Here is a 26,993-nt window from a genome sequence, read left to right on the forward strand (position 1 = left end):
AACAATGTATGCAGTGATGTGAGAAACGTACAGCTGGAATGAGAGCTGCCACTGAAGAAATCACGATCCAAAGCCATGTTATGAACAATGCCAAACCTCTCTTCATCAATATGATTACACGTATCCAAATTACTTAAGCTTACATTAGGAATTCTTGTTCTGTGACAACATGCTAAGAGGCTAGGTAAAAAGTGAACTTCCCTCTACATATCTGATATTCTATCAGTTAAAAGCTAAAAGCTTTCATCAAAATGAAACATCTGCAGGCGAACTCTTTTTACTGTACCCTTCCCTGAAAATATACCAGGGATTAAAAGTATTGCACAGCATAATGTGACGGTTCTATGCCCCAGGAGGCCACAGTAAGAAAGAAGTATTAGCCTCTATCGTTCTGCTTCTGAATGGCTTTGCTTGCTGAAAGGGCAATTTAGAGGAAAAACGTTCTTGATGTTCTCCATTAATAACCCGAACTTAGACAAACCTACTTAGTTCTTTAACAGCCTTCAACTTCCTGTTATTCATTTATTTAGAAATACCTTTTCCGCTTGTTTATATGGGTGCACGTGCGCTGGTGCATCTAGTATTTTAATGAAAGCAGTCCGTGAAAAGTTTTGTTCAGCATCATCTGTGAGAATATCCAGACATCTTTTACCCTTATTGAAATATCCCCTTTAACAAAGAATGCTTCAAGTATACAGATTAAATGAAATCAATTCCTTTGGGTGAACTAAGATTTCATATTTAAATGTCACATATTTCAGTGTTGCTAACGTGAAAAATGAAGTGAATTATGGAGTGTCCTGTCATTCGTTTGGATTTAGACTGTGTATAATTTAAGTACTGAGAAAGACTGAAACAACATGATCAACAAATTGAGACTCCAATTCACGTGAAATTAAATTTTGAAAGCTCAGTAAAATTAAGCAGGCTGGGGTTTTAATGCAGAATTTTCTTTATTTAACATATTCTGAAGCTTCGCCTGTGCCTGTGAAGGACTTCCTATTCCCATTTGCCTGCTTGCCTTTCTTTCCAGTATCCCAGGAAATACCATTTCATTTCCTCTGTAGCAATCCAGCTGTCACAGATTTTTCTCACGAAATCAACACACTAAAAATACTTGAGAAACATTTAATGAAAATTATTTCCTTTCACAGAAATATTAGGGAACTACTATTTTGAGAAAGCTCTTCAAACTCAAATTTAGCCCTGAATTGAAATTCTTATTCAGATGGGGGGGGGTAAGACACCCCACCTTTTAAAAAATGTTAGCTCAAAGAGTATCCTGCAGGGATGAAGAATTAACCTAGCTGAGACATTGTTTCAAAAGATTATAAACATCCCCCTTTCAGACATTAATTTTCTAGCTTTCCCTACATACATTGTGCTGAGGAATAAAACAAGCTGTTGAACACTATTTCCATCAACGTCTCAGAAAATGGAGTGGACAGGAAATAACATTGTCAATCATCATATTCTAAAACATAAAAAATTCCCTGTGGAAATTTTTCTGATATTTTTGCCAAAGTCTCGTCTCTAATAAGGGAGACCTTCAGTGTTTCTTGTTTAAGCAATCTCTTCTAGTCCCCAACTGCTATTGCACTAAGAAAGTTTTTCTTAGTTTCTAGGAGGAATGTGAAGCAAGCAAGATTCTGGACCAAACACTGATGTTTTCTACTGCAATACGCAGCATTAATGAAGTCCCTCTCAAACTGATTATGCCTATAAGTTAATGATCTACCATTATCACACTGAGAGAACTCATCAGTACTGTCCACATGCTTAGATATGTGAATATCTTTACTAAACCTTAACAGTCCCATCTGAGTTCTAACAGAGGCAAAAATCATACACCGTTATCTGCTTGCATGATTGGCTTTGAAAGTATGAAATATTAAATTATTAAAATGGCATCTTTTCAAAAAGCATCCTCAAAATTGCCAAATGCACAAAACCCTCACTTAAGTATTAAAAAAACCCCCACTTAAGTCATATAATTTTTGCTACTCAAAAGTAGATGTTTACCCATATTTTACCTTTCAAAGGTTTTATATTCTTCCCTAAACTCTAATCCCGAAGACGCTTCCGTTAAATCAGGGTATGAGTAATCCTATTGTAGTCTCACACACATGGTGTGTGTGCATGTGTATCAGTGAACACTGTTCTGAAAAGAGCCCAGAGCTCTTCTAGATCCACCTGCCTTCCATCCATCCCGCTCTCATCATCAGGCTACAGAAAGATGATCTAGATGTGCCCACCAGCATATTAAACCATCTAAGCCATCTACCCTGTTCTTAACACACTAACCCTTCTGGCATGCTCACACACACAGAGTCCTGTATCCTTCAAAGGGTATTCTGAGGCTACACCTGGGGGCCATGCTTGCAAATTAGTTCTCTGGATGGACAGCAAATCCGTCCTGGAAGCAGCCTCAGGGCATCCCTCAAAAGCAGGTCTAAAAAGAACCAATATGACCTATTGCAGTAATAACAGTAAACCCATGAGAAAGCACTGTTTGACTGGGGCCTATATGAAATGCTCCTCCTCAGCTAAAACTTTTGTGGTTTTTTTTTTCCTCACCAAAGCAATTATGAGACCTGTGTTTAAATTCCTAGCAACACATTATTAGGGGGGAAGGAGGAAATAAACATAGAAAAATAGCTATAGTCCTGATAATACATATTCATTAGCTAACTTTTGCAGGGAAACTTCTCCCCAAGGTGATTCAAGATCTTGGGAGTTTAATGTCCCAATTGAAAATACTTCTTCCACCTTCTAAACAGTTAACTTGCATGACAACATTTATTTACATAATATACTTAATTACACAAACGTCCTTGGATTTATCATCTTGGAATCAAGGATATCTGTAGCTTTTCAGTAGCTATCATGCATTTTAAGGCAGGAGAAATTTCACGGTACGTACCAGCTGAGCCAGACTAAGCTGACTACTTACTACTGTGGTCATACAGTTTACAGGGACAACCAAACAGAGTATTAGCTGTATTGGTCTAATATGTTCATAAGTAATGTTTGTGCCTAATTTGGTTTCTACTAGGCAAGTAGATCGTTTTAAGAATCCCTGCATTATATTCAATTCAAAAATACATTATAAGCAAAGGCACGTAAGATGCTCCTTTTTTTCATCAAACTGTTTAAATCTTGTACTTTTATGTAACTTGTTTTCTCCATTTTACTCACGCTCTATTTAAAAAGTATTTTTAGAATAAACTTCCAGGCGTTTTACAGGGAACACAACCTGCCTCTCCAAAAAAAAAAAAAAAAAAAAAAAGCCCCTGCAGTAAAACTTCGGAAAACTCATCATGTTTATTAGCAGCGGGACTTCAAGCCGGCTCATACCGTTTTTCTCCCGGAGGAGCAACAAGCCCGGGCACACCAACCCCCTTACAGGCAGCCTTACAGCCTCGCAAGCAGCTGACCCCACCCCAGGCCCCGGGGCTTTGCTTCCCAACACAACCCAGGGCCGGGAAGCGCCCGGAGCGCGGCCCCCCTCCGCCGGCCGGCCCACCCTCCCTCCCTCCCCGGGCGGCGGCGGCGGGGGGGGGCAGCAGCGGGCCCCGGCCCCCGGCAGCGCTGCCCGCCCCGCCCCGGGCAGACGGCCCCCGTGTTCGTCCGCCCCCCCCCCCCCGCCTGCCGGCACCTCGGGATCTTGTGTCGCTTATCGTGAAGGGTCAGCTATTTATATTTATAGTTCGGGGCTTTTTCTTTCCGAGTGGCATTTCGAGGCGCAGGCGGGGAGGGTTGGGGGGGTACGGGGAGCCCAGCGGGGCGCGTTCGCGTCCCACCGCTCGCCGCGGGAGAGGGGACGGGGAGGAGGAATACGGAGCGGGGAGGGGAGGAAGAACACCAACGGGAGAGAGGAGCGGCAGGAGGTGAGGGCAGGCAGGCGGCGGGGGAGAAAAGGGAGAGCAGCACGGGAGGGAGAGGGGACCCGCGAGGGAAGGAGGGCGCCGGGCTGAAGGGAGCGGGGGTAAAGCGGGGGCCGAGGAGAGCACGGAACGCGGGGCGGGGGAGCGGCGGGCAGAGCCGGCCCGGCCCGGCACCCACCTGGCACCGGCACACAATGTCCGACTCGGTGGCCAGCAGGTCGACCACCTTGCCCTTGCCTTCGTCCCCCCACTGCGCCCCCAGCACCACCGTCACTTTGTTACCGCCCGGCTCGCTGCGCGCCCGCTTGAGCCCGCCGCCGGGGTGGCTGCTGCGGTCGTTGGACGCCCGGGTGCCCGACATGGTTGGGAGGGTGGCTGGAGCCGCCGCCTCGCTCTGCCTCGCTCCCCCGCCGGCGCCGAGCCCAGCCCCCTGCGCGCTGCCCGCGCCGCGCCGCCGCCGCCGGCCTTTAACGGCGCCGCCGCCGCCCGCCCCGCGCGGCGCGCTGACGTGCGGGTCCGGCTGCCCCGCCGGCCTCGGCCGCCCCGCCGCCCCGCGCGGGCACACGCGCACGGTCTCCACACGCACGGTCTCTCACACACGCACGCACGCACGCGCGGTCTCCACACGCACGGTCTCCACACACACGCGCGGTCTCCACACACACGCATTCTCACACACACGCGCGGTCTCCACACACACGCATTCTCACGCACACACACACACACACACGGTCTCCACACAGGCAGTCTCCACACACCCGCAGGGTCTCCGCACACGCACACACGCAGTCTCCTCACAGCCGCGCACCGACCTCTGAGGCACGGGGGGGGGGGCTGTGGCGCTGTGAGGCAATCGCAGCCCTGAGGCAGGCGTGTGACAGGGGCAGCTCGGAGGGACGTGGGCCTGTGTCACATGCTTGTCTGAGGCAGCCGGGCCTGTGGCACGGACAGACAGACAGACACGTTGGGCTGAGTCACACGGGGCTGTGTCGCTGCGAGGCACACTCATGCAAGGGTCTGCGGCCTGCGGCTGTCTCACTCTGATGTGGGTCTGAGGCACGTGGCTGTGTGACAGAGAGACAGAACACACGGGTCCAAGGCGCGTGGCTGTCACGGCGGTCTGAGGGCCGTGGGGCTGTGTCACGGGGACATATGGACACGTGCCATCCTGAGGTGCGTGACTGTCGCTGTGAGAAGCACGAGCGGTGCTGAGGGGTGCGTGACAGTGACACCACGAGACAGACCCACGCGCTCGTCTTAGGCGCAGGGGCTGTGTCGCTGTGAGACACACGCGGAATCCTGAGGCGCCTGAGCCTGTGTCGCTGCCAGACGGACGCTGGCCTGAGGAACGTGGGCCCGTGTCACTGCCAGACAGAGGTTTCTCTGAGGCATTTGGGGCTGTTACTGTCAGACACACTGAGAATTGCACACGCAGAGTAGCTTGACACGCGCACAGGTACACTCAGAGTACCCCGTGATACCTAACAGTCAAAGGGAGAAGGACGGGCACACAAGCTACTCCAGCATACACGGGTCATGAGACGCAAACATCTACCCGCTGGCCCGAGAAACATGGGCAGGCGCGCTTTGAGTTTGACAGACACACACGCTAGCCTAAAATACATACGACTGTTGTCCTGAACTGGCACAAACCCCGTTGACAGGCACATGCATACCCTGTCCCGGTGGCCTGAGACACTCGAGACCGTTCCAGCAAGGCACACATGCACACCCACACATACGCTCACACACTGACCTGAAAAAACACGGGACCGTCACCGTGAGACAAATAAACAAGCGAGGCACGTGGAGCTGTGTCACAGGGACAGATTTATGCGCCCGCTTCCCTGGTGTGACAGGCGAACAGGCAGTGCCTGGCGCCCATAACCCTTTCCCCATGCACGAGCCATATGCTAGGCTTGACTTTTTCTGTAACACGTGTTTCTAGCTCCAGGGATGTGGCACCACGTCCTTAAAAAAAAGCAACTTGAAGAGAGTAAGCTTACGGACCAATCTGAGGTACATGCAACTGTGTTAGTAGAAGGCATTTATATGCATGTACATGCCTGCACACACATGCATGCACAGAAGCAAAACACCAGCAGAACATACCAGGCTGCAGCTTCAGATGGGAAGAACTGCACCAGCCGCTGCTTGCGTGCTCCTCCTGGCAAATGCACGCGTGTGATTCCTACCAAGAGAGCAAGTGACAGAAATTCAGCATTTTCAAGTAACACATTCCTTCTCTTACACTGTGGCTCAGATAAGATGCCATGATATATGTGAGATGACACAAGCACTTTGTGTATGCAGTGGTCAAAATGCAGAAGGGTACTTATACAATCCATTACTCTGGTATAAGGATGATAAGAAAGTACTGGAATACTCGAATGAACTCCTCAGAAATAAAAATATAGCAGCATGTACAGCACATTTCAAATGTGCGTATGGCGGCTCCGTATGCGTGCATGTATGCATATACACAAGCATCTACCCATGTACATACACATACAGGTATGCATTTACATAAGTGCATGTATAGAAATAGTGTAGAACATATTCCAGACTCCAGCACCTTGTAAGCATTCACGGTGGCAAACAGAGCAGAGATTTGCTCTACCTCATTTCTAGCATTTGCAATATTTCCTCTAGGAAGAGGAGGTAGGGAAGATTTAACACTCTGTATGCTCCAGCTGAGTATTTAGCATCGATTGATGAAGGTGATAAATATGGAAGAGAAGACTTGGAAGGGAGCTCCTGATGTTTGAGCCTAGTTTCCCCTGCTACTGCAGTTAACTAAATTATACAACACCTCGCTGTTCCTAGTGAATAACTGTTCCAGAGCTGTTCTGGTTAGAAGCCTCTGCTAATTTCCATCCTTCTGGCCAATTTATATCCATATGTTCTGTGCTGACATTGCCATTTAGTTTAAATACTTCTTCCTCTCCCTTTCCTTTGTATGTATTTATAGAAGGAATTACATCCAGTCACTGGCTTTGTTTTGCTTGACAGAAGAAGACAAGGTTTTTCACTCTTTTCCTCTAAAGACCAGCTCTCAATTTGCTCATCGTTCTCATCTGCCTGCCCTGCACCTGTTCTGGATTTGGTTCATGTGTCTTGAATAAGGGTGGCTAGAATTGTATGCTATGGTCCATGTCAAGTTCCCTAGTGCCCTCTACATGGGAATTAACATCTTCTCATTTCAGCTGGAAAGGTCTCACCTAAGACATTCCTGGACTTGTCAAGTTCCACATATGTGACAAAAGTCAGCTTCTCTCCCACACTTCTGCTGGTATCTCACACAACACTGAAATGCTGCTACTTCTTTCTGCCATTGGCATGTCACATGCACAATAGAGCTACTTGGCATTTCATGTATATATTCACAGCCAGATGCCACATCCGATCTAACATGACCTGAAAAATGAGACTCCAGCTTCCGTTTCAGAATTTTACACTATAGAATTTTAACCTTTACTTTTATCTTGACCATTATTTCAGTTGTAAGGATGGAAGGCTACTGTGCAGTCTTTTAAGACATTTGGTTCCTGTGGTCTACTATGCACCAAATGTCTGGCCACAACTCCTCAAGCATAGGCTTTATGCCAAACTCTCTGGGCTTCTTGCCCTGGTACCAACCAGTCTAGAGCTGCCCAGCATCCCAGACCAGTCGAGCTTGAACTTGTTCCACCTGACATGGGAACAGCCAGCACTGGCCATGTTTCTCTTCACAGCCACACACTGACAACTCATGGACCTCATCTGAGAAACTTCTGCACTGGTCTATCCTCAATCATTTGCAGCCAGCCTGGTCCTGCCATGCAACAGAAATTCTTGTTAATGACTTAAACTTCTCTTTACCTGATACCTTAGCCTCCATTGTAATTGTACTCACACCATACTCTGCACCACATTGAGTGTCTTAATGAAGTCCATGTCTACTGCATTTGATCTGCCTTGATAGCTGGCAAAGGAAGCCGGTGCTGGAGTGATCTGTTTCTACTTTTGCTCCTCCCTTTTGTACTTTATCCCAGTTCCATTCCCTTCCAGGCTTTATTTTCTTTCAAAATTTCCTCTAAAGCTTTCCTTACTGTTCATCAAATCTTTCAGATTTTTTTGCCACTTAACAAAATCATTTTGTCCATTAAATAATAAAAATTGTTTCATCTCATTGTGGAATAAATACTTGTCGGGCATTACATTTACGGTTATTTTTACAATTTGAAAACATGAGCACCAAGGAGAGCAAAATGTAGCAGTGGTGTCACTCAGTTCCCTCACACACACACTAATTCTCCTCAAAACTGACAGCTTGTGAGTCAGCGCCACACAGCTAGAATATAAAAATACCCTGCAAGAAATACCTATTCCTGGTCCTGTTCCTCTGCAGGAGAAGCTGTATACAGCTAGAATTCGAAGTCAGAGAGGATCCCAGAGTTATATTTATTATTATTTTTATGGTATTTAACATTGCCATTCTTGCATGTTTTTTTTCTCTCTGTACTATACTCTACACCTGTTAGGGTAGGAACTCAAATCTTTTGCCAGAGTAATGTTATTGCTGTTCTTTTGTTTGGTTGGTTGGTTTGGTTATGGTCTATCTGTTTTTTTAAAAGCAAATAATCCTGGCATGACTATATGTAAATTGCCCTGCTTAAGGACAGAATGTAACCTTTTTAACAGGAGATGACAGTGTTTTCAGTTGTTTGTTCTTTGCGTCTCTCAGCCAGTTATACATTAATAATTTTCATATATCTTCAAAGTGACTGGCTTGGTGGAAATTTCTGCATGTTTTTGTGCAAAGAAAGGTGCAATTTCTCTCTTCTTAATAGCCAGAAAGTATTCTAAAGTATTCTGGGGTTTTCTTTTTATGTTATTTCAGATGTAGCAAACTTGAAATTTTTTAATGTTCTCTTCAGCATTTCTGTAATCAGATCCACTGTCATTCTGAGATGGTCAGAAACTCCAGTCATATTTTCTTTCCAGTGCCAACAATGTCAAACCTTCCATTTCTGTAAACTGTTAAATATGAAGAAATTACTGAACACTTTGCAGGCAAACTAATCAGCTGGGGGAACACTTCTCTTATAAAAGTTCAAACCATGTACCTTAGCATAGAAATAGCATGAAACAGTTCATTACTTGAAGTGATTTGTTATTCTTCTTACACCAATTTAAAAACAAACTCAAGTCCACCAAAATCAATGGATTTAAGTCCACTTTGATGTGTGAGAAGGAAAAAAAAAAATCAACTCTTCAAGATGGATTTTGCTCAGTTAAAAGCAAATGTTTGACTTTTAAATTGAGTAATACATGAAATTAACAGTGAGGTCATGCAGAGTGACACGCGACTTGTAAGGGCTGCAGGTATGCAGTGTCCCCATCCCCTGTGAGTCACCTGGTGCCCAGTACTGAGAAAGAAGGGAATGCACCATTAGCTCCGTAATCAGTATCAGTGTCTCAGAGGAGCTCCCTGTTCCTCAGAGCTCTACCGTTAAAACCAATTCACCTGACAACGTTTGACCTTTGCAATTTCACAGAAAAAGCTTTCAAGCATTTGCCTTCTCAGGTAAAAAAATGCAGTGCTTTTTACTTCAGGGCAACTGATAGGAGCAAAATACGTCCACATGATTAAAGCAGTGCACTTTAGATTTGCTGCAGAATAAATTAACCAAAGCTATACTCTTTCTTTTCAGAACATTTTTACCAAACGTTTGTTCACAGCCCTGATAAAAGTAGTAAATTGGTGCAAAAGCACATGAAGAACTATACTCGGAGAGTAGTAAAGAATGATTTATTTGGACAAAGCCCACATCAAATTGTAAAGGCTCAGTTTGTGGTTCAAAATTTTTTCTGTTTCATACCGTGAAAGACTTGGAGTGTGCAATACAGTGTGTTTATTGAATGTGCAGATGGCACAACCCTTGAGTGACAAGTATGCTGGAGACCAGGATGCTTCTCTGAATAGGAGTCAAAATATTACATGGTTGTAAAAGAAGTCAAACATCACGCTGAGATGGAAGAACAACCTGTAAAATGCAGGAAGATATCCTTTCACTCTCCTCAGCCCTCCTGAATTGCCCAGCTGGAAATCCAGCACCATACTGTGAGGAAGATGAGATCCAGTTGAAGAAAATCTAGAAGAGTGCCACAAGTGCATGAACACAGGTTTGGAAAACCCTAGGATGAAAAACTAGGAAAGTCCTAGAAGGAAAAACTGGAAGGGCTGGGGTGGTTTAGTCTAGGTGGAAACAGACCAGACGTGACATGATAACAGCCACCAAGTATGTAAAAGGCTGCTGCAAATTAAAACGGAGTGGTATCGTGTTTTCTCTGTGGTGGATAGCATGAAATGAAAAGAGTTTGCATCTTTGCTTAGGCCAAACCAGCTGATGCGATAAATGTGGACAAACTTGAAAGCATATAAAGCTTTATTAAAGTTGAAACAGAAGCTGTGAATAAGACCAGCTTTGCTCCAACACTACTGCTAAGGATGGCATTTTAGCACAGCAGCATTTTAGCACCATGTTAGCACAGCAGCAGCTTGTCCAGGCTGCAGGATTCCTGTGTGCTTGGGCGTTTTTTGAGAAGAGATTAGGCAAAAATGATTCGGCATTAACTGCTTTGAGTTAGATCAGCTTTACTAACTGTGGAAGTCCCAGCACTGTGGGTCTTTTCTGAAGACTTTGGCCCAAACCCTCAAAAAGCACATATCCATCTGTTTAGATGCCCAAGTTGAATACTTAAACAACGCTTAAAAAGCTGCTCAGCTGCCACCCAATTCTGTAATCACCTACACGTCTGTGGGTGGGCACAGGCAATTTATCCCACAGTTCAGCTTGTTGTGTCGTGAGAGAGGTCTCACATCTGCTTTGCTACCAGGTCCCTCCCTCATCAACAGTGAATGTATAAACCAGAGCAAATGCCCCCCTCAATTGTATTTGGACTATCACCACAGACTGGCGGAGGAGTTAAGGGTCTCAGCTGTGATGTGACAGACACTGACTGGTTCAAATCTGAGACTAGAGACACGAACAGGACCTTGAGTCTCTGGCATCCTCGGGTGAGCCCTATAATAGGTGAATTATGTAGCATCTTTCTCTGCCTAACAAATAATCAAGCCGGTACCAAAACTGGGGGCCTCTTCACATTATTTCAGCTGCTTGAGTAAATAATACACACTGAAATAAGATTTCTTAAAACCTACGGAAAGATTTGAAAACACATTTTAATGAAATTAGTTCAATTTGAGTCACCTATCCAGTCAATACAATGAGTTGAAGATTCTGCAGGGTGATTTATATTTTAAAAAAGAGATTAAAGGAGCACTGCAATATGGTTATGCTCCTTTATGCCTGTAAGAGCATGGCCTGAAGTCTGCCAGACTCCCAGTAAAAGAACAGTGGCAAACTCATTGAACTCTGGGGTGCAGGGTCAGGCTTTAACAAAAAAATCTTTGCAGTTTTCTAGAATTCATGTGGAATTAATTTAACTGCTTAATGGTTTTATATTGCCAGATGCAATTAAGAAGCTTTTTCTTATTTATTCACCTTCTTATTTAGGAGATTAAGATCCAGATAGTCTATCCTTGCAGCTGCACTTAAAAATAAATAAAATAAAAATACCATGACAGTTTTCACAGTTAGCACAGGAAAAGCAGTTGGTCGGGATCTTATTTGCTACTATGTGATGTAAAACCACAACTAATAAGCCTCACAGATTCAGGTACATTTGTTTAGCTCTGTTTACTGAAGTGAACATATACAGAAGTGAAATACATCCTAGATTACAAATACATACTAGAGTACAATGCAGTTATAAGTGAACTCTGCATTGAAAGTTGGACTTGTCCTTAATACACAGTTTTTAAACCATTATTACATGCTTTAAAAAAGCAAATACAAGCAATACAACAGTAACCCAGTAAGCAATAAGCTTTTAGCAGCAGAACATTTGCTTTTTTTCCCCAGCTCTTGAAGACTTGATGCTTTTATTATTGCAGGGCCAATTTATGCTGGTGACATTTTGTCATATATTGGTTTGTTACAGCCACATGAATAAGTCCTGTGTAAGTAGAGACAATAAGAAATTTGCCAGAGAAAAGCTCTTGTATTTGACGCTGAATATATCAACATAAGAAATTGGGCTGGGGCGTCTGCTTTTGCAGTTGGTTTCTATATGTAACGATTGTAGTTATGCTGTGGAACTCCCGTACTGTTCATCAAATTTTACTTTCTCTTCATCTTTTAATAGCATTTCATTTTCTGCTACAGTTACAGTATTCCAGCTACATACATAAATCCTCACCAGATATTTAACTGCACATTTTCACTTTTTTGTTCTTAAGTGGTGTTGTTCAGTTGCTTACTCTGGTCATTAGCTGTGTCCTCAAATTTGCATTAGAAGCAGCTCATTTTTCCACCTGGTTAGGTAAAGAAACCTCTATATGTTATTTCTCTTGAAATAACATATAGAATTGGTCTTTGCAGGTGTTTGATACAATTCTGAAGAATTTAAATGCTCAGTAACAGAAGCTGCTGCAAGAGAAGCTGAAGTGCATCCATACCAAAAATAAAGCAGGATAGTTGCTTAATCCATTATCAAGCATGGAAAAAGAATTTGTTAATTATAAAAACATATGTAAACATGTTCGGCGATGTTAAAAATACCCCTAGATGTCTGAGTCTCTGGAATCAGCAGAAGCCTGCCACTGAACTTTTTTAGGAAATTTTGTCTTAATTTTTATTCACCCACCCAATTTATTGCATTTTGGTAACAATTTCTGACTCAGCTTGATTCTCAGCAATTTTCAGTGGCCGCAAGTCCTCTCTTGTAATCTGTTAATAGTACATCAGTGATGGGTGCTTCTGCCTTCACGTCTTCTGTCTGAACTCAGGAGAGCAAAGATTATTGCCTGCCCTAAGAGACTTTGCTGTTCTGTGCTGTCCATGGCAGATCTGTCAACTGCAGAGAAATGATCCTCAGACAACTGGATAAACCAGATATTGACACTGACAAGAGCATGTGACTGGAGTTAAAGGTCAGAGATTCAAAGACTGTAGGACTGGGGCCTTAAAGATTTATGCACAGGATTACCCCTTGTGCTGTAAATCGCTGGCTTCACAGGAGATACCTGCAAAGTTAAAGGTGTACTTAATTCTTTGCGGAACCAGGCCTTGATAATCCTGTAAGCACATGCTAATAGGGTTTCACCAGATTTACTGTCTTTTCATTCCCTCCTTCAGAAAATAAATACAGAAAATAATTACTTAACTTGCTAATTATATGATTAAAAAAAAAAGAAAAAAGGTTTTATGTAGACTGAAGAATGTTAAGATGAGCTCCAACATTCTGCCATGCCAGATCTGATACCCTCTATAGTTTATGTCACCATATCCTGATGGAGATTAAAATAGATTAAAAAACCACCTGATGCTCAGTGTCGCCAGTGCTACGCACAGTTTTCTAAAATAAGTACTAAAAAATAATTCAGAGTCTAAATACCCTCTCACGTTTAATTTTATACCCCAAGAATTAAATCCACCTTCTCACAAAGGACCAAAAATAACAACAGTTCCATATAAACTGCGGGTTGGAAGTGCAGAAAGTTCTCCTGGTCTGGTGCTCCTTCTCTTTACAGGGTGGAAGGACACCTTTAATCCTTACAGCTGCTGAATGTCACTTTATAATTTTATTTTACCATATACTAAGTTACTTTTCTGTATTTACAGGAAAAAGGTTTATTGTTTTAATCTGCAGCTTTACATTAAGCATGTTACGATTGCAAAGTATGTAAAACTTTTGCAGTACAGCTTGTCAAGACAATATTGAAAACTTCGCTTTGGTCAGTTTTCAGTGAATCTTACATATTTTTAAAATGTATTTCTAAGGATGAGTAACTGTGAAATAGGAGCTAAAAGAAGGCCATTTATTTAGACACCAGATACAAGGAAAAAAAGTCTTTCAAGGGGTAAGCATCTAGTGTAATATTTACATGAACTCCACTCAGATTTACTAACGCCATTTTTGCAGTGGTTCTCTGAGGAATCAAGAATCGTAACCAAATGTTATTGGCAGAAATCTTCAAGAAAAGTGGATGTCAAGTATTTGCCAAAATAAAATTTTAAAATACACACATGCCAGTGTTACCACTAGAAATGCTTCACAGCCAGGTAGGCCAGCACAACAAACGCTTTTCTCCATTTATGTCAATCAGCTGTTCTTCAGCAAAGCACAGACGCTCCTTTAAGCACACTCATAACTGCTTGAAGGAATCAGACGTCTAATCAGAAAAAAGCAAACGTTCAGGTAACAGTAACACGTGACAACTTGCCTACTACAGTGACACAGCGCAGCTTGAAGTTCAAGTATGTGTAACTTTCTATGCCCCTAAAAGTCTTCAAACAACTATTCAGAGCAATAGCAGGGTATCACCCACCTCTAAGCAAAATGGTAGCAACTTGCTCATTGGGAGTGATATTTTTTATAACATCCCTATCATGATTTCTTCCAAGCATTCACATGCACTTGAAAATTGATGTCTTACTATACTATCTACTTGACAACTACATCATCCATGGCTAAGTCACTCTCATTGTATTAGATTAGCTGCAACTAAACAGATATTTTCATCCTAATTAACAAAAGACTGGCTAATAAAACCGGAATTAATTTTTGTTTAATGTACCACTCTTTCCATACTCTCCTTTTAGCCTCTTTGCATCTTCTCCTTTAAGCTGTTTCTTCCTTTTCTCAGACTTTGCAGCTTGCTCCTTCCTGTCTTGATTTTCCTGCATTCAGACAGAACAACAAATAGAAAAAATAAATAAGAAGAGTTACTGAAGGAAAAGCTGGTTAATCTCTCAATTTGCAATGAGTAGCTATTCTGAATATGCCCTATGCACGCTTAAAACTCTCAGCTGCTGGGGTTTGAGGGTAAATAGCAGAACAGAGCTCCCTGGTCAATCCCTTTGGACTTTTCCATATAATGATGTCACCAGCAAACTATTTCATTAGCTTTAACTGCCACGTTGGACTATGGACTGAAATGCATTCTTCTTAATTAGTCCCTTTGTCCACAAAACAGAACATTAGTTTAACTTAATTAGCATTCTAGAGATTTATCCCATAGCAACCTTGATTTTATATTGTTTGTATTCAGGGATTTCTACCAGAAATTTCAGGAACTCTCCAACTGTGTTAAACAGCAATTCACACTTTCTCTTTAGGCACCCATTAAATTTGCCAGCTGTATTTCTGCACTAGTGTTCAGTGGCAGAGTCCAAGCTGGATGTCTGTTGGTACCAGTCGTACAACTGCCAGGATGACATAAATCCTGCTGGGATTTACACAGGCAGGACTCTGGTTTCCGCAGAGCTGCTGGTACCGGGATGATATGATTAATGGAGGAAGAGGAAGAAAATGAACACTTGCTCCTAGTAAAGGAAGACCTTTACTCAGTGGAAGAGTATTTCTGGGTTTTGATAAGTGTCACAATGACAGAAGAGGGTAGTTCTCAACAACTAGGATAACTGTAGCAGAACATCAAGATGACAAAAGCCATTTTCTTAAAAGCTTATGCAGTCCTTGTTCCAGAGTTGCAATCATCATCAGAACATTACCATCACCACCTGGAAGCTTGCTTGCATTTGATTGCAACCAGTCAGTAGCTAATCTACATGTCGTAGGTAGATCAGTAGTTACTGGGCCTGCTGTCATAGAGATTTGTGATGTTAAGAGAAGGGCGCTGCTGTGTCATATTACAAAATTTAATAATGTCCAGGAAGATGTTGATGATTTGGTGCAGATAGGATTCTTGATGAGACATGGCTGCTCTCCTTTGCAGAGAGTTTGGCAGCAGCAAAGACATTTTCTCATTATAGTGATAGATTTGGTTGATTGCTATAGATAGGCTGAAGAAGTCCCAGGAAACACGCACAGGTTTCTTAGAGCCTTTATGGAAAGTAAAAGCATAGGATCCTTTGGTCCAAAGAAATTTCCAGCCAAATAAAGAAAACTTGAGAACACTGAGTTAGTCTCTCTGAAATATAGGACCATTATAGGCTCAAGGTTATGGGGACCTTCAGTGAATATCTAGAAAAGGAGAGAAAAACGGTGTACTGTTGACAAAGAAAGAAAAGGAGGGTGCTTCTGAAAGAACAAGGTACAGGCAGCGAAGTCTTATGGAGAGGCTAAAAGCCTTTCATCACTGTATGCCTCCTACATGCTTGCCTGATAAATTCCTGCTGTGTTTTAGCATAATGTCTTTGAGATATTATCGCTGTTGAGAGACTTGCAGATCTGTGGGCCGTGGGAGAATGTCTCTGTGTAACATGCCACAAGAAGTAAAGGAGGTGAATTCAGGGATATGTTGTCCTGCTACTTGAGCAGCACACACAGAGTACTGAGAACAAACCAAAACACATTAGGAATAAATTTATGGATTGAGCAAGCCTGAACTAAATTGTTCAGAGAAATTAAAACAAAAAATATACATATCGATTTGACATAAACACACTGTTAACAGAGTTTCTTCAACACAAGAAAGCCAGACAAGGCAAAGTGGTAGCAAGGCAGAGTAATGAATATTCACAATCCCTTCTGCATCTCCTGGATTACTGAACACAGCTGTATGGATGAGATTAAATGATAGACGGGTGTCACTTTAGATTTGCACTTTGTGAGACGTTAGATACTTGCTTGATCTTTGAATTAAAAGATGCTCCATGACAACTGTTTATCCCCACACTATCTAAAGTACATCCTGTTCCAACACCACATGCACCCTACTGAGGAGCAGCTGCTCCAGCTCCGTTATCCTAGGGGAGCACTCGGAGGAGCTATCCCTGTGCAGAGCTGTCTGTATAACCTCTGTCATCAACCAAGTACTTCCTAGAGCAGATTTTGTTTAACATTTTTGTTCCTTTTCCTGAGATTAGACAGCCTCTTTGTTGGGAGCTCCCCTCTTGGAACAGCTGCAAGTGCTAAGAGAAATCAAATGTTTCTCCCAATCCTCTGTAATCACACAGTGTTTCTTTTCCCCGCAACTTTACAACTCAGTTCTCAGTGTATCTCCAATTTTTTTTTTTTTTTTTTTTTTTTTAATCTTTGAGCTGGGAAGCTATTTTCTCCCTGTCTCCTTCCTCCTGCCATCTGCTCCTTTTATTTTTTGAGAATTGGTAAAACAGTCATCAACCCTGGGTGACAAACCTTCTCCTTTTCACTGTGTCAGTTTTGGAGATTATTTGGGTGTTTGTAAAGCTTCCCCCCCACCTCTTCAAGTAGATGGAGAGGAAGAATGCAGATTCTTATTATAGTAATTTGATTTGAGTGGCTCAGTTTTTGTTACCTGAAGGCTATGAATCCAGAAAGAACCCTCAGGGAATGAAGGAAGATTTTGCTTGAACAAAGAAGTAACAAACTCAAAATCTTTCTACATAAGCTTAGGAGCCATAAAGGATCACTATTTATCAAAATTATTTCTTTTCTTATTTGATGTGAGATTGGAAAGATAGCACTAACGATTTTGGTAGTGCTAAGAGACCTTCTTTACAGAGAAGGCTCATCTCAAAGTAAAAGTTACACCTTAGCCTTAAAGCTTCCATCAAATGGCACTGGAAAGAGATGATATATGTGGCTGATTCTAGTGTAAAAATCAAAATCCCAGAACAAAAAGATGCTTTAAAAATTAAAACCTTCAACTTTTCAGCATGTTGCCGTTTCAAGCACAAACAGTATCTTTACTACAGCGATAGGGAGAGAAAGCAAGGCAAGAGAGGAGAGGAGATTCCATTCCAAGTCTGCAATGGAGGTAACAGAGTTGCATACAATGTGGCTAACAGCTGTGGTACCTCTGAGGTGAGGTGCTGCTGAGAAATGGAACCAAAAATAGGATGAAAGGGAGTTTACATGTTGGGTGGATAAAAAGAAGCTCCTTTCTAGTTGCTCCAACCTGGCTGTGAACAAGCAGCACCCAAAAAAGTAGTTTAAAACTTCTGCAGCTGTACTAGGATACTACATAACCTTTATTGGGACTGTTTCTCAAAAGAACTGCAGTTGCTGGGTTTACCCCTCACAGCAATTTTCTCATATAGCTCTCCACAGATGTTGAGCCACTATGTTCTCAACCCTCTTAATTCTTTCCTTCCTTCCTAGAGTTTTAGGAACTCTAAGGATCAAGTGTTTTGCCATAGGATCTGTGGTTTACAGGGTTTATTTTCCAGACTGTCTGTGGCGCTGTCGCATCGTTTTGGAGCCTGGGTAGCTGTATTGCTCGCAAAATTGAAGCCCAGTGCCTCACAGAATAAGCAGATAGTGGGAATATTACAGGATATGTTTTTCATATTTCATCTTCTAACACTTCCTCAGAAGCTCCTTTGTTTTCTTCTGAAACTATGATGTGCCCTAAAGCACTCCTTCAGCCTCTCTTGCCTTGACATTGCCCAGCATAGTTGTCTGTATTCTTGCAATACTTCTTGTCATGTGGATGGTCCCCTTTGTAGAAGGCAAATCCAGTCTGGGGCTCTCCTGGAGTCAGCTCAGGAGTGGGGGATTATTGCTGTTCAAATATATAAAAGTGAAGCCACTCTCACCTGGCATTAAGAAAACCCTAGAGGAAGTACATTAGTTCAGGTGTGAAGTATGTAGTAGGGGATGTGAAATGGAGGTTTGCTGGAGGCTTACTAATTGGAAGGTGCTGTACACAACTTTCATGGTGAAGTTGCTGTTTTCTTACTCCTTATTGCAATGATTGAAGTCTTATAAATTAATAAAATGCCAAATATGATCTCTTGGCAGATTCGTAGTTTTGTAGGGGACACAAAGCATACTGTTTTGAACTAACTAGTACAATGAAATACCTACATGTAAACATATCTCCCAATTAGGCTTTGCCTATTGGAAAATTTACCTTTGGTCTATTGGCAAAGCCTATAAAGCATGTCACGTTGCTCATTCTTTCACACATCACTAAGCTCCTATTGCATTGAGGCCTGAATAGTAATTTTACAGTGGGAACAACAACTTGGAGGTTCTTAGTTCTCCATAGGGAAAAAAAAATAATTAAAAAAATCACATTTTATATTTGCCCACATGCTCATTTCTTGCTGCAGGTTGCAAGCAAATAAACAGTTACTTTCATTTACTTCTGCAGCCAAGGTTTAGGTAGCCCAGCTTGGAGTAGAAGAAAAAAAAAAAGGAATTCTTGCTTGCTTAAAAAAAAAAGTTCTCAATCTATTTCTAAACAGTCACAAATGCAAACCACCTGTAAGGCCTTGAGGAAGAGCTCTCTGAAGGTTGTCATTGTGCTAAATAAATCTTCCAAAGACAATTTTTTTCGGTCTTCACAAAGATAATCAGCAAGTTCTTCCTTTTTCTTTTCAATGGTGGCAAACTCCTTCTGCAGGTCCTTTGAAGCATCGAGACTGCCCTGAGACACAGGTTGCAACACAATTTATGCATATTAACAACTAGCATATTCTGAGCTACCTAGAACACTCAAGCCAGTTAACACAGAGCAGTCAGTTTTTAAAAAACTGACAGTTAAGATTTGTTCACAATGTGTGGTATTTTCTTCTTAATTGAACCATCTGCATTTCCCTGGTTTCATTTGGCCCAAAGCAGCTCATTGTATGTTGCCACTTTCACTATACAACCAGATGGAAATTTGGCACAATCTGGCATGACTGATGAAGGGAGATACAGCACCAGGATTTCTGCCTTTTAGCTTTAGTTAAGTGACCCTGTTTTGAGAACAGAAAAAGCTAGGAGGTTTGGAAATATGCAAATTGGAAATGTGGGGGAAAAAAAAAGCATATTGCAAATCTGTTCACTTTTTCTCCCCAAAGAGCACTGAGACAAAACACATTTCTGTACACATTTATAGTTGCATCCTACATTTCATTTTTAGGGCCTCCCTTTCTTTTGCCCACATGCAAAGCTGACTGGTCCTCAGCTGTTTCCTTATCACAATACCACATTACAGAAGTGGAGGAACATCTTGGATGCTCCTTCCACCAGGGCGCAGTGGGAGTGCAGTCCTGACCCTTCCCATAGAGCTCTATGTCCATTTGCAACCTGAATGACAGTGCCTTTGAGGAGAGATTTGAAGTGTTTAGGAAGAAGGATGGGAAATGTGTCACACCCACATTACCTACTTGAAGAGATTTTGCATGCTGTGTTTTTAAATCGTCTGTTGACAAAAATAAACGCTTCTCTATTTCCAACAGTTTCTTCAAGTTGGCACTTGCCTCAGCCCGCATAACATCAAAGTGGATTCTGAAAGGCCCACAAAAGGAACAGTACATTGAAGGCGTGAGTGTTTTGTTTTCATTAAGTTAAAAGATTATTATAAACAGTATCATCTCTGCAAATGAATGTAGAATTAATTCTCTAACCCAGACCCTGCTTTTGCAGGTAGTTCTCTATATAAATCCTTTTCTACGTGCTCAAACCCTCATGTAAGAAAGAATCTGTGCTTTTGCCCTCACTACCTCCCTGGGTAGATTGTGGAAGAACCTCACTGTTCTAGTATTCAAAAAACTCCTCCAAAATTTCCAGCCTATTTTTATTCATAGGCAACACACCCTCATCTCTCTTGTGCCAATACTGTCCTTACTTAGCTGGTTCTTTTCCCTCCTTACCTTTTCTCCCTAATCTATTTGTAGTCCAAAATTATATCTCTTCTCAGAGTTCATTTAGCTCACATGGAGACCCAAACATGTTACACTGCCGAAACAACATCTTCTATGGTTCTGACCTACTCTTTGTGCCAGGCAAGAAGTACTGAATCAGCAAAACCTGGCATGGTGTTTCACAGTGTATCCAGATGTGAGCAGCATTAGAAGAGTCCTTTGCAGGATTTGCATTGTAAACAGTTCTCCACAGGTTGATTAGCAAATAAATTCTGTAAGTTGGAAAGTTTGACTAAACTAAAGGGCAATTACTTTATAAAAAAGAGCACATTTATATCATTGACCAGCAAGATTTAGTTTCAGGTAACAAAAGTATTTCTATTATGACGCAACTTAAAAAGAAATTAATGTTTCAAAACAACATCCAAATTAAATTCTGCACAGATATAACTCGCAAAAGCCATAATATTTTCTGTGGCATTACTGAATAAAAAATATTTTCTTTTAATTATTTAGCAGCTACTTAAATGTCAATCCATCTCCAGATTTAAAAGTTACCCCTGCTTGTAGCTACAAGGAAACGTAAACCACTGCAAGGTTCCTCTTAATTCATAACAGGATTAAAAAATGTTAATGCCGTTGCTATAAATATGGATTCAGATTAGTGTAATTCAACATATCTCCATGTGATTCTTCTCAGCTAAACAGAAAGTGCTGGTGTTAGACTCATGAGGCTTTCAGGCACATGTGGGAAAGTCTGCAGAAACAGGTTTTTTTTTGATACCCACATACGTTAGAAACTTGTGCTGATACTCAACTCAGGGACTCCTGAGGTCCCTCAATTGCCAGTAAATCACCCCAATCATTCCCTCCTTACACCAGCTCTGCACATGTACCTCCTGATGGGCTTGTACATGAATATCACAGAAATTTCAGGGAAGATATGTTTCTATTGCAATAGAATAGAAGAGTTCTATTGGAATAGAAAGTAGTAGTGGTGGAAGAAGAATCCAGTCCTTCAAAATGAAGTAGTTCACTATTTACACAGTTTTACTGGATCATCCGAAAGAAAAATCACACTGAGCTCCACATAAAAAGTCTTAACCAGGTTGATTTCTAAATCTGAACAATGTTTGGTGTTAGAAGGGAACCTCTCTCTCCCATGGCAGAGAAGTCCTGTGACCTTATTACACCACCATAAAATGACTCAGCTCCTTGTTGGCTTTAAAGAGGTTGGCAATTCATACATGACAAAAACAAACAATAATGTCTTACCCTGCTGCCTTGGAAACAAAGTCAAGATCCCTGGGAAGCTGCAGCAGATCTGTGTGGGTTTTTTCGACCTCCTAAAATTGAAGAGAAAAATGGTTACCTTGCACAGTCAGTCAAAGAGTATGTAAGTTTTTCAGCTGGACAACATCAGGACTGAAAAATTAACACTTCAGTTTTCATTCTTATAAGCGTAGGGGTAAATTTAGTCTCGTTCATTCTTTGTCTCATGTTGGTACCCATAGGGAGTTAAAAAGAAAGCAAAAGGCTCTTTCAACTGCTCAGGCTTACATCCCACGTGCTGCCACAGTGCGCAAACTGACCTGAGATTTTGTCTTCATACCACTAAAATTAATTTCATTTGACAGATGCATTTGGGAGACGTGTCAACACAAGAGAGCAGTTGGAGAAGAAGAGAAAGAAAACAGCAAGGAGATATGTTAAACAAACTTGAGAAAGGAAACCTAGTGTTAAATCTCTAAACATTACTGCACATGGATTTGATCCCGTCTGCACAGAGAGCGGTGGAAAAGTTTTCATCGTATTTCAGGCACAGAGGCTCACTCTCCAGACACCTACAGTGGGGTGCTACAGAGGTCAAAGCCCCTTGGTTTCTGGGGAATGAATATTTGAGAATAATGCATGCAGAAATAATTTCACAGTTTTGTTGTACCTCCAAAATATGGTGAAGCAGAGTGATGTGGTTTTGGTTTGCTTTTGTTTCTGTTAGTCTGAGCAAGGCACTAATTTTAAAACCTCCAGCATCTCCAGTGTGTCGCCCCTAGAAGATACAGAAAAAAGTTCCTTCCAAGTTTCCAAGTCTTGCATTTGTATTTTCTGTTATCTTTAGAAACAGAGCAATTAAAGAAATCAGTTTACTTACATAGTTCAGAAAGTTTCCAACTTTAAGAATCAATTGGCAGAAAACTGGCAGTCGGTGACTGGTAAGAAGTGCTGAAGAATAAAAAGAGAGAGATTTTCAATAAACTAAATTAAGTGATCTGAAATAGGATTTTCCTTAGGTTTGACAGTGGGGGGTAACAAAATTCTCATCCAAGATTGTGTCAAGCCATATTTACGGATTTGGAAATATACCAGTACAGAAATAAATCAGCTGAATGGAAGTGGAATGAGTAAGTTTTTGTTATGGTCTCTTCTCTACAAATAGATGGAAAACTAGTTTTGCCATCAAGTTGGGAGTATAGATGTGTCATCCCTGCAGCCGCTTATGAAGGAGAACCACATATGAGAAAGTGTATAAACTAGTGAAAGTCTATAGCCCCCATTTCCAGCACATAATTATTCTAGGTTAAGAAAAGCAAAGGGCTTTTTGCCTTGTTATCATCGTTAGTGGGAGTGATAACCAGAAGCTGTGCATTTTAGCAGAAGAATCTGGGGTAAGAATAAAGTTTTTGGCAGAACTAGAACAGAAATGCTGACCCACGCAATGGGATGGAGGGTGGACGGGTGGGACTGCAGAGCTGTTGATTGCAACACAGTAAAGAGTAATGATAGCACTGACATCAGACAGCCAGGTATAGCCAAGTTTTATGTGCAAACATAAACAAAAGTTTTGCAGTTTAACTCTTCAACAGGAGGTCAATGACTCTCTAAAACTATTGAACTAATTGGTAGAATCCAAGATCAACTTCAAGAAAGAGCTAAAACTAAAACCAAGGCTAATTTCGTGTGAAGGGAGTTGCTGAAACACTGGTGAACATCATCTGGGACATCTGTTTTGGAAGCCAAACCAGATTCTGGTATGTCACTGTGGCCTGCTCCACCACAGAGCTAAGTTGGACTGCAACCAGTGTGCACTAGATGAAAAACTGGAACTGATTCATTGTTATGGACAAAAATCTCCACTGTGCACAAAAATTTAACCTGTATTCAAACAGAATCTGGCATTGACATAAAGGAAATTTTCTTCGTCTCTGCAGAACCACTGACAGGAGAGAGGTTTGTGTTATTCATGTCAACAGAAGCTCCACTTCAGAGCAGGACAGCACAAAACGTAGTTCTGCGGAACGAATTCTGGAAGCAGGACTCTACAGAATCGTTTTGACATTTGCTACATATTCAGCAATTAAAAGATTAATTTTGATTAGATTATGGCATATGTTACCACTGACGCTATTCAAGTAGAAGAGAGGCTTCCTATGACTGAGCCTGGGCATAGACACAGCACTGATGTACTTACTTTCACAGGCTGTCCTGATAGCTCGTGCTTTTGGCCACAGACACTCCAGCAGAACCGTTGTTTCCTCACAAATCAGCATACATTCAATCCGCAACTGGTAGCTAAAAGAAGTCAGTGGAAAAAAACCCCAACAAATACCACAAAAACAATCCCCACAGGCCTGATTAATTGACTTGTGTTCAGCAAGGGAATCACCCATTTTAGGCAATGTGCAGTACCAGCATTGTTACATGCTCTTTAATGCTCTGACATGAGAACTGGATTATAAATAAATCAAACACTTAGATATTTCCAAAGATGCCCTAGAAACAATTATCATCTCCTCTTTCAGAAAGCAATGTTGCACTGACATCTGGCAGTGACTTCCTTGCATGAGGCCATAATTTTTTATAATTCCTGGGCAACACTAGCCAGGACTTTTGTTCTTCCTTTCAACTTCCCAAACAGAAATTAGAAATATTTTTGCATTGATGTCCTTTAATGATATTTATGCCTCACCATGGATTAATGTTGTGGAAGAGCCATGAAAACGTTTTCTGAAGTACTTTTAAAGCTAGCTGTAAGTTTGAGAAAATGAAAAGGCATATTTTCACCATGACATTTTCAGAAAAGTGTTTCTGTTTGTGGCATGGCAACTGATCAGATTTATGGAGAGTTGTTGCTATGAATTACAACATATCACCATATTTTTATGAACAGCATAAAGACTTCTCTGCATGCACCTCATCTGACTTCGTAAAAATGAGGGAGGTGGTGAAAGCACAGGCACTGCTGTGATTCATTCACGGTTTTGTGGGCACTCTTTGGTAGACTGGAATCTCTAAGCCAGGGCTGGAGTGAATCAGCAGCCTGGTGACAGGATTCAGTCTGCAACTTCATGCCACACAGATAGTAGCTGTACAACAGTCAAGAGTTTTCTCATACCAAGGTTAATTTAACTGTAGTTTGCCAAAGGTGTCTGAAAGCCTTTTCAGCCTTTGGCAAGGAAAAGTTTCTCAAACCAGCTCTACAAATAGTAGTCAGATGATTTATCCTGAAGACTGAATATGAGGAACATTGCTCTAGCATAGGAAACAGAGACCTTAATTCTTATGGACAAATCTTATAAGAACCACACTAATGGGTTGAAGACAAGAAGAATTTTGCTTACCTAGGAACTTCGAAGAGATGGAGATAAAACTGATCTGCATTTGCTAGTTCTGATTTTTCTTCTTTGAAAGATTTCAGGCTATTTATCTAACAGGGAATAAAACAGTAAAATAACCACACAGATATTGTGGCTGCCCATAGCTTCTTACAGGTATGAAATGGGCTTTTCTGAACTTGCTGGGAGCACAGGCAATGGGACTGAGGCAGCTGAACAATAAATTCCATGTATGAACTGGTTTGTAAGGGCAAATGCGTAGGTTTTGTTTTGACTGGAAGGTCATCTGCATTCGTATAACGTCTTGTAGGATGAATCCCTGATCCATAGGCAAGGATTCAGCAAGCTATAGTGCATAGAAGTCCTGCAACCCCTTTAAAAAGATGGGTCCTTTCCCTTTCTCCTCATTGCAACCTGCTCTGAAAGGCTCTTTATTCACCTAAGTCCACAAATGCTAATGTACTTCATCCATCTAATTAAAAAAACGGGAACAGAGAGCAGCACTTAGTCTGCACCTGTGCTGAGTCTCCCAGTGTGCTGTTGCCTAATGTCTGTGTGAGGAGGCCAGACCGTTGCTGGGGCAGACTTCCCACCGCTCTACCTTGGAGTTCATTGACTGAGATGGTGCAGGAGGATATGGGATCCAGTCATAACTTCTTGCTTTAGCAGTGCAAGTGTTTAAAGCTGAGCACAAAACACACTGAACTCCATCAGAATAACACACTTAATACCTCATGGTCTTCAGGCAGCAGTTTAAGTAGCTGCTTCAGTATCTCAGCATCCAGCTTGGATCTATCCCCTTTCTGAATCATGTCAACAATCTCTTCATTGGAGCTGTAGGAAAGAGAGAAGTGCTGTGGAGCAATGGCACAGGGAGGAGTGACATGACAAACAGAAGACACCCCAACCTCTCAGCTAGCACTACAGGAGTAAATGAAGTAACTTACTATGCTTGGCTCCCATTACATTTTGGATCTTAGTCCTCAGAAGTACAGTGGAGATATGAAAAAGCAAAGCTTTTTTTTTTTTTTTTTTTTTAAGCCTAAAGCAATATTCCTCATAATTTAGATGTGCTTTCTGAGCTTTGTTCATCTTTACGCAACAAACCACGAAGGCCCTCCTTTTTCTGTGGCTGTCCAGTGTCACTAGGAAGAGATTTACTTTTGGATTCCTCCACTGCTTGCAGCAAAGCCAGGGCTAAAACCAATGGCTCTCCTCCTGCTGAGAAGTATTTATAAAGATCCCAGAAGGTTTTGCCCAAAACCCTTGCCTGAAACTTTGGCAGACAACATGTCTTTGAAACGAGTCCAGACTGCTCTGGTTTGGGCTCTGGAGAGCTCGGCTCCCTGCAGCCACCAGTGCCAACAGAGGCAGCACCCGGCTGCAGAGCAGCCTCATCCCTCACGAGTGCAAGCAGGGCTCAACTCTTTGATCCCACGGTCACTAGCTGCTCTCAGGAGAGCTTCGCCACTGCCCAGGGAATCACGCAGAGAGAGGAAACAGCAACTGGATTAGGCTATGCACAGCTCTTCCCCACTGAAAAGCAGTTTGCAATGGAAAAAGAATAAAATATTCTTAAAAAAAAAATCCCTCTGACTGATTCTGATTTATTCTTAACACAAAGGAACTTCTAAGCTGAGTTGCTTTTCGAAGCCCTTGTAACATGGGCCATTGCACAAAAGGCAGGGACACAGCAGAACATCCATCTTCATCCTGCAATAGTTTCAGGAAATCTAAGAGTAAAGATATTTTGCCAAAAACTAATACATATCCCTTTCATTTGTTTTTTTCCCCTCCCTGTGAAGACTGTGGCTTGGTAAATTTCCTGTTATTTAATTATAGAAACTGTTTCCTATTTATAG

General features: G+C 41.9%; 1 protein-coding gene and 1 long non-coding RNA gene across 2 annotated transcripts in view; one reads left to right on the plus strand and one right to left on the minus strand.

Annotated features, from left to right (window-relative positions):
* ADSS1 (adenylosuccinate synthase 1) overlaps window positions 1-4,361 on the minus strand; it is a 31,038-nt gene extending 26,677 nt beyond the window's left edge. The window contains exon 1 of the mRNA XM_069783318.1: window positions 4,066-4,361. Within this exon, the coding sequence (XP_069639419.1) occupies window positions 4,066-4,248 (183 nt within the window). The 5' untranslated portion in view covers window positions 4,249-4,361. The remainder of the gene's footprint in view (window positions 1-4,065) is intronic.
* On the plus strand, window positions 3,762-22,917 carry LOC138685404 (uncharacterized). The gene is made up of 3 exons (XR_011324639.1): window positions 3,762-3,890; window positions 20,114-20,198; window positions 22,156-22,917. It is a non-coding gene; the product is annotated as an uncharacterized lncRNA (long non-coding RNA).
* Window positions 22,918-26,993: the final 4,076 nt, after the last annotated feature.

This window comes from Haliaeetus albicilla, chromosome 5 (genome assembly GCF_947461875.1).
Source record: "Haliaeetus albicilla chromosome 5, bHalAlb1.1, whole genome shotgun sequence".
In the NCBI taxonomy this organism is placed as follows: domain Eukaryota; kingdom Metazoa; phylum Chordata; class Aves; order Accipitriformes; family Accipitridae; genus Haliaeetus; species Haliaeetus albicilla.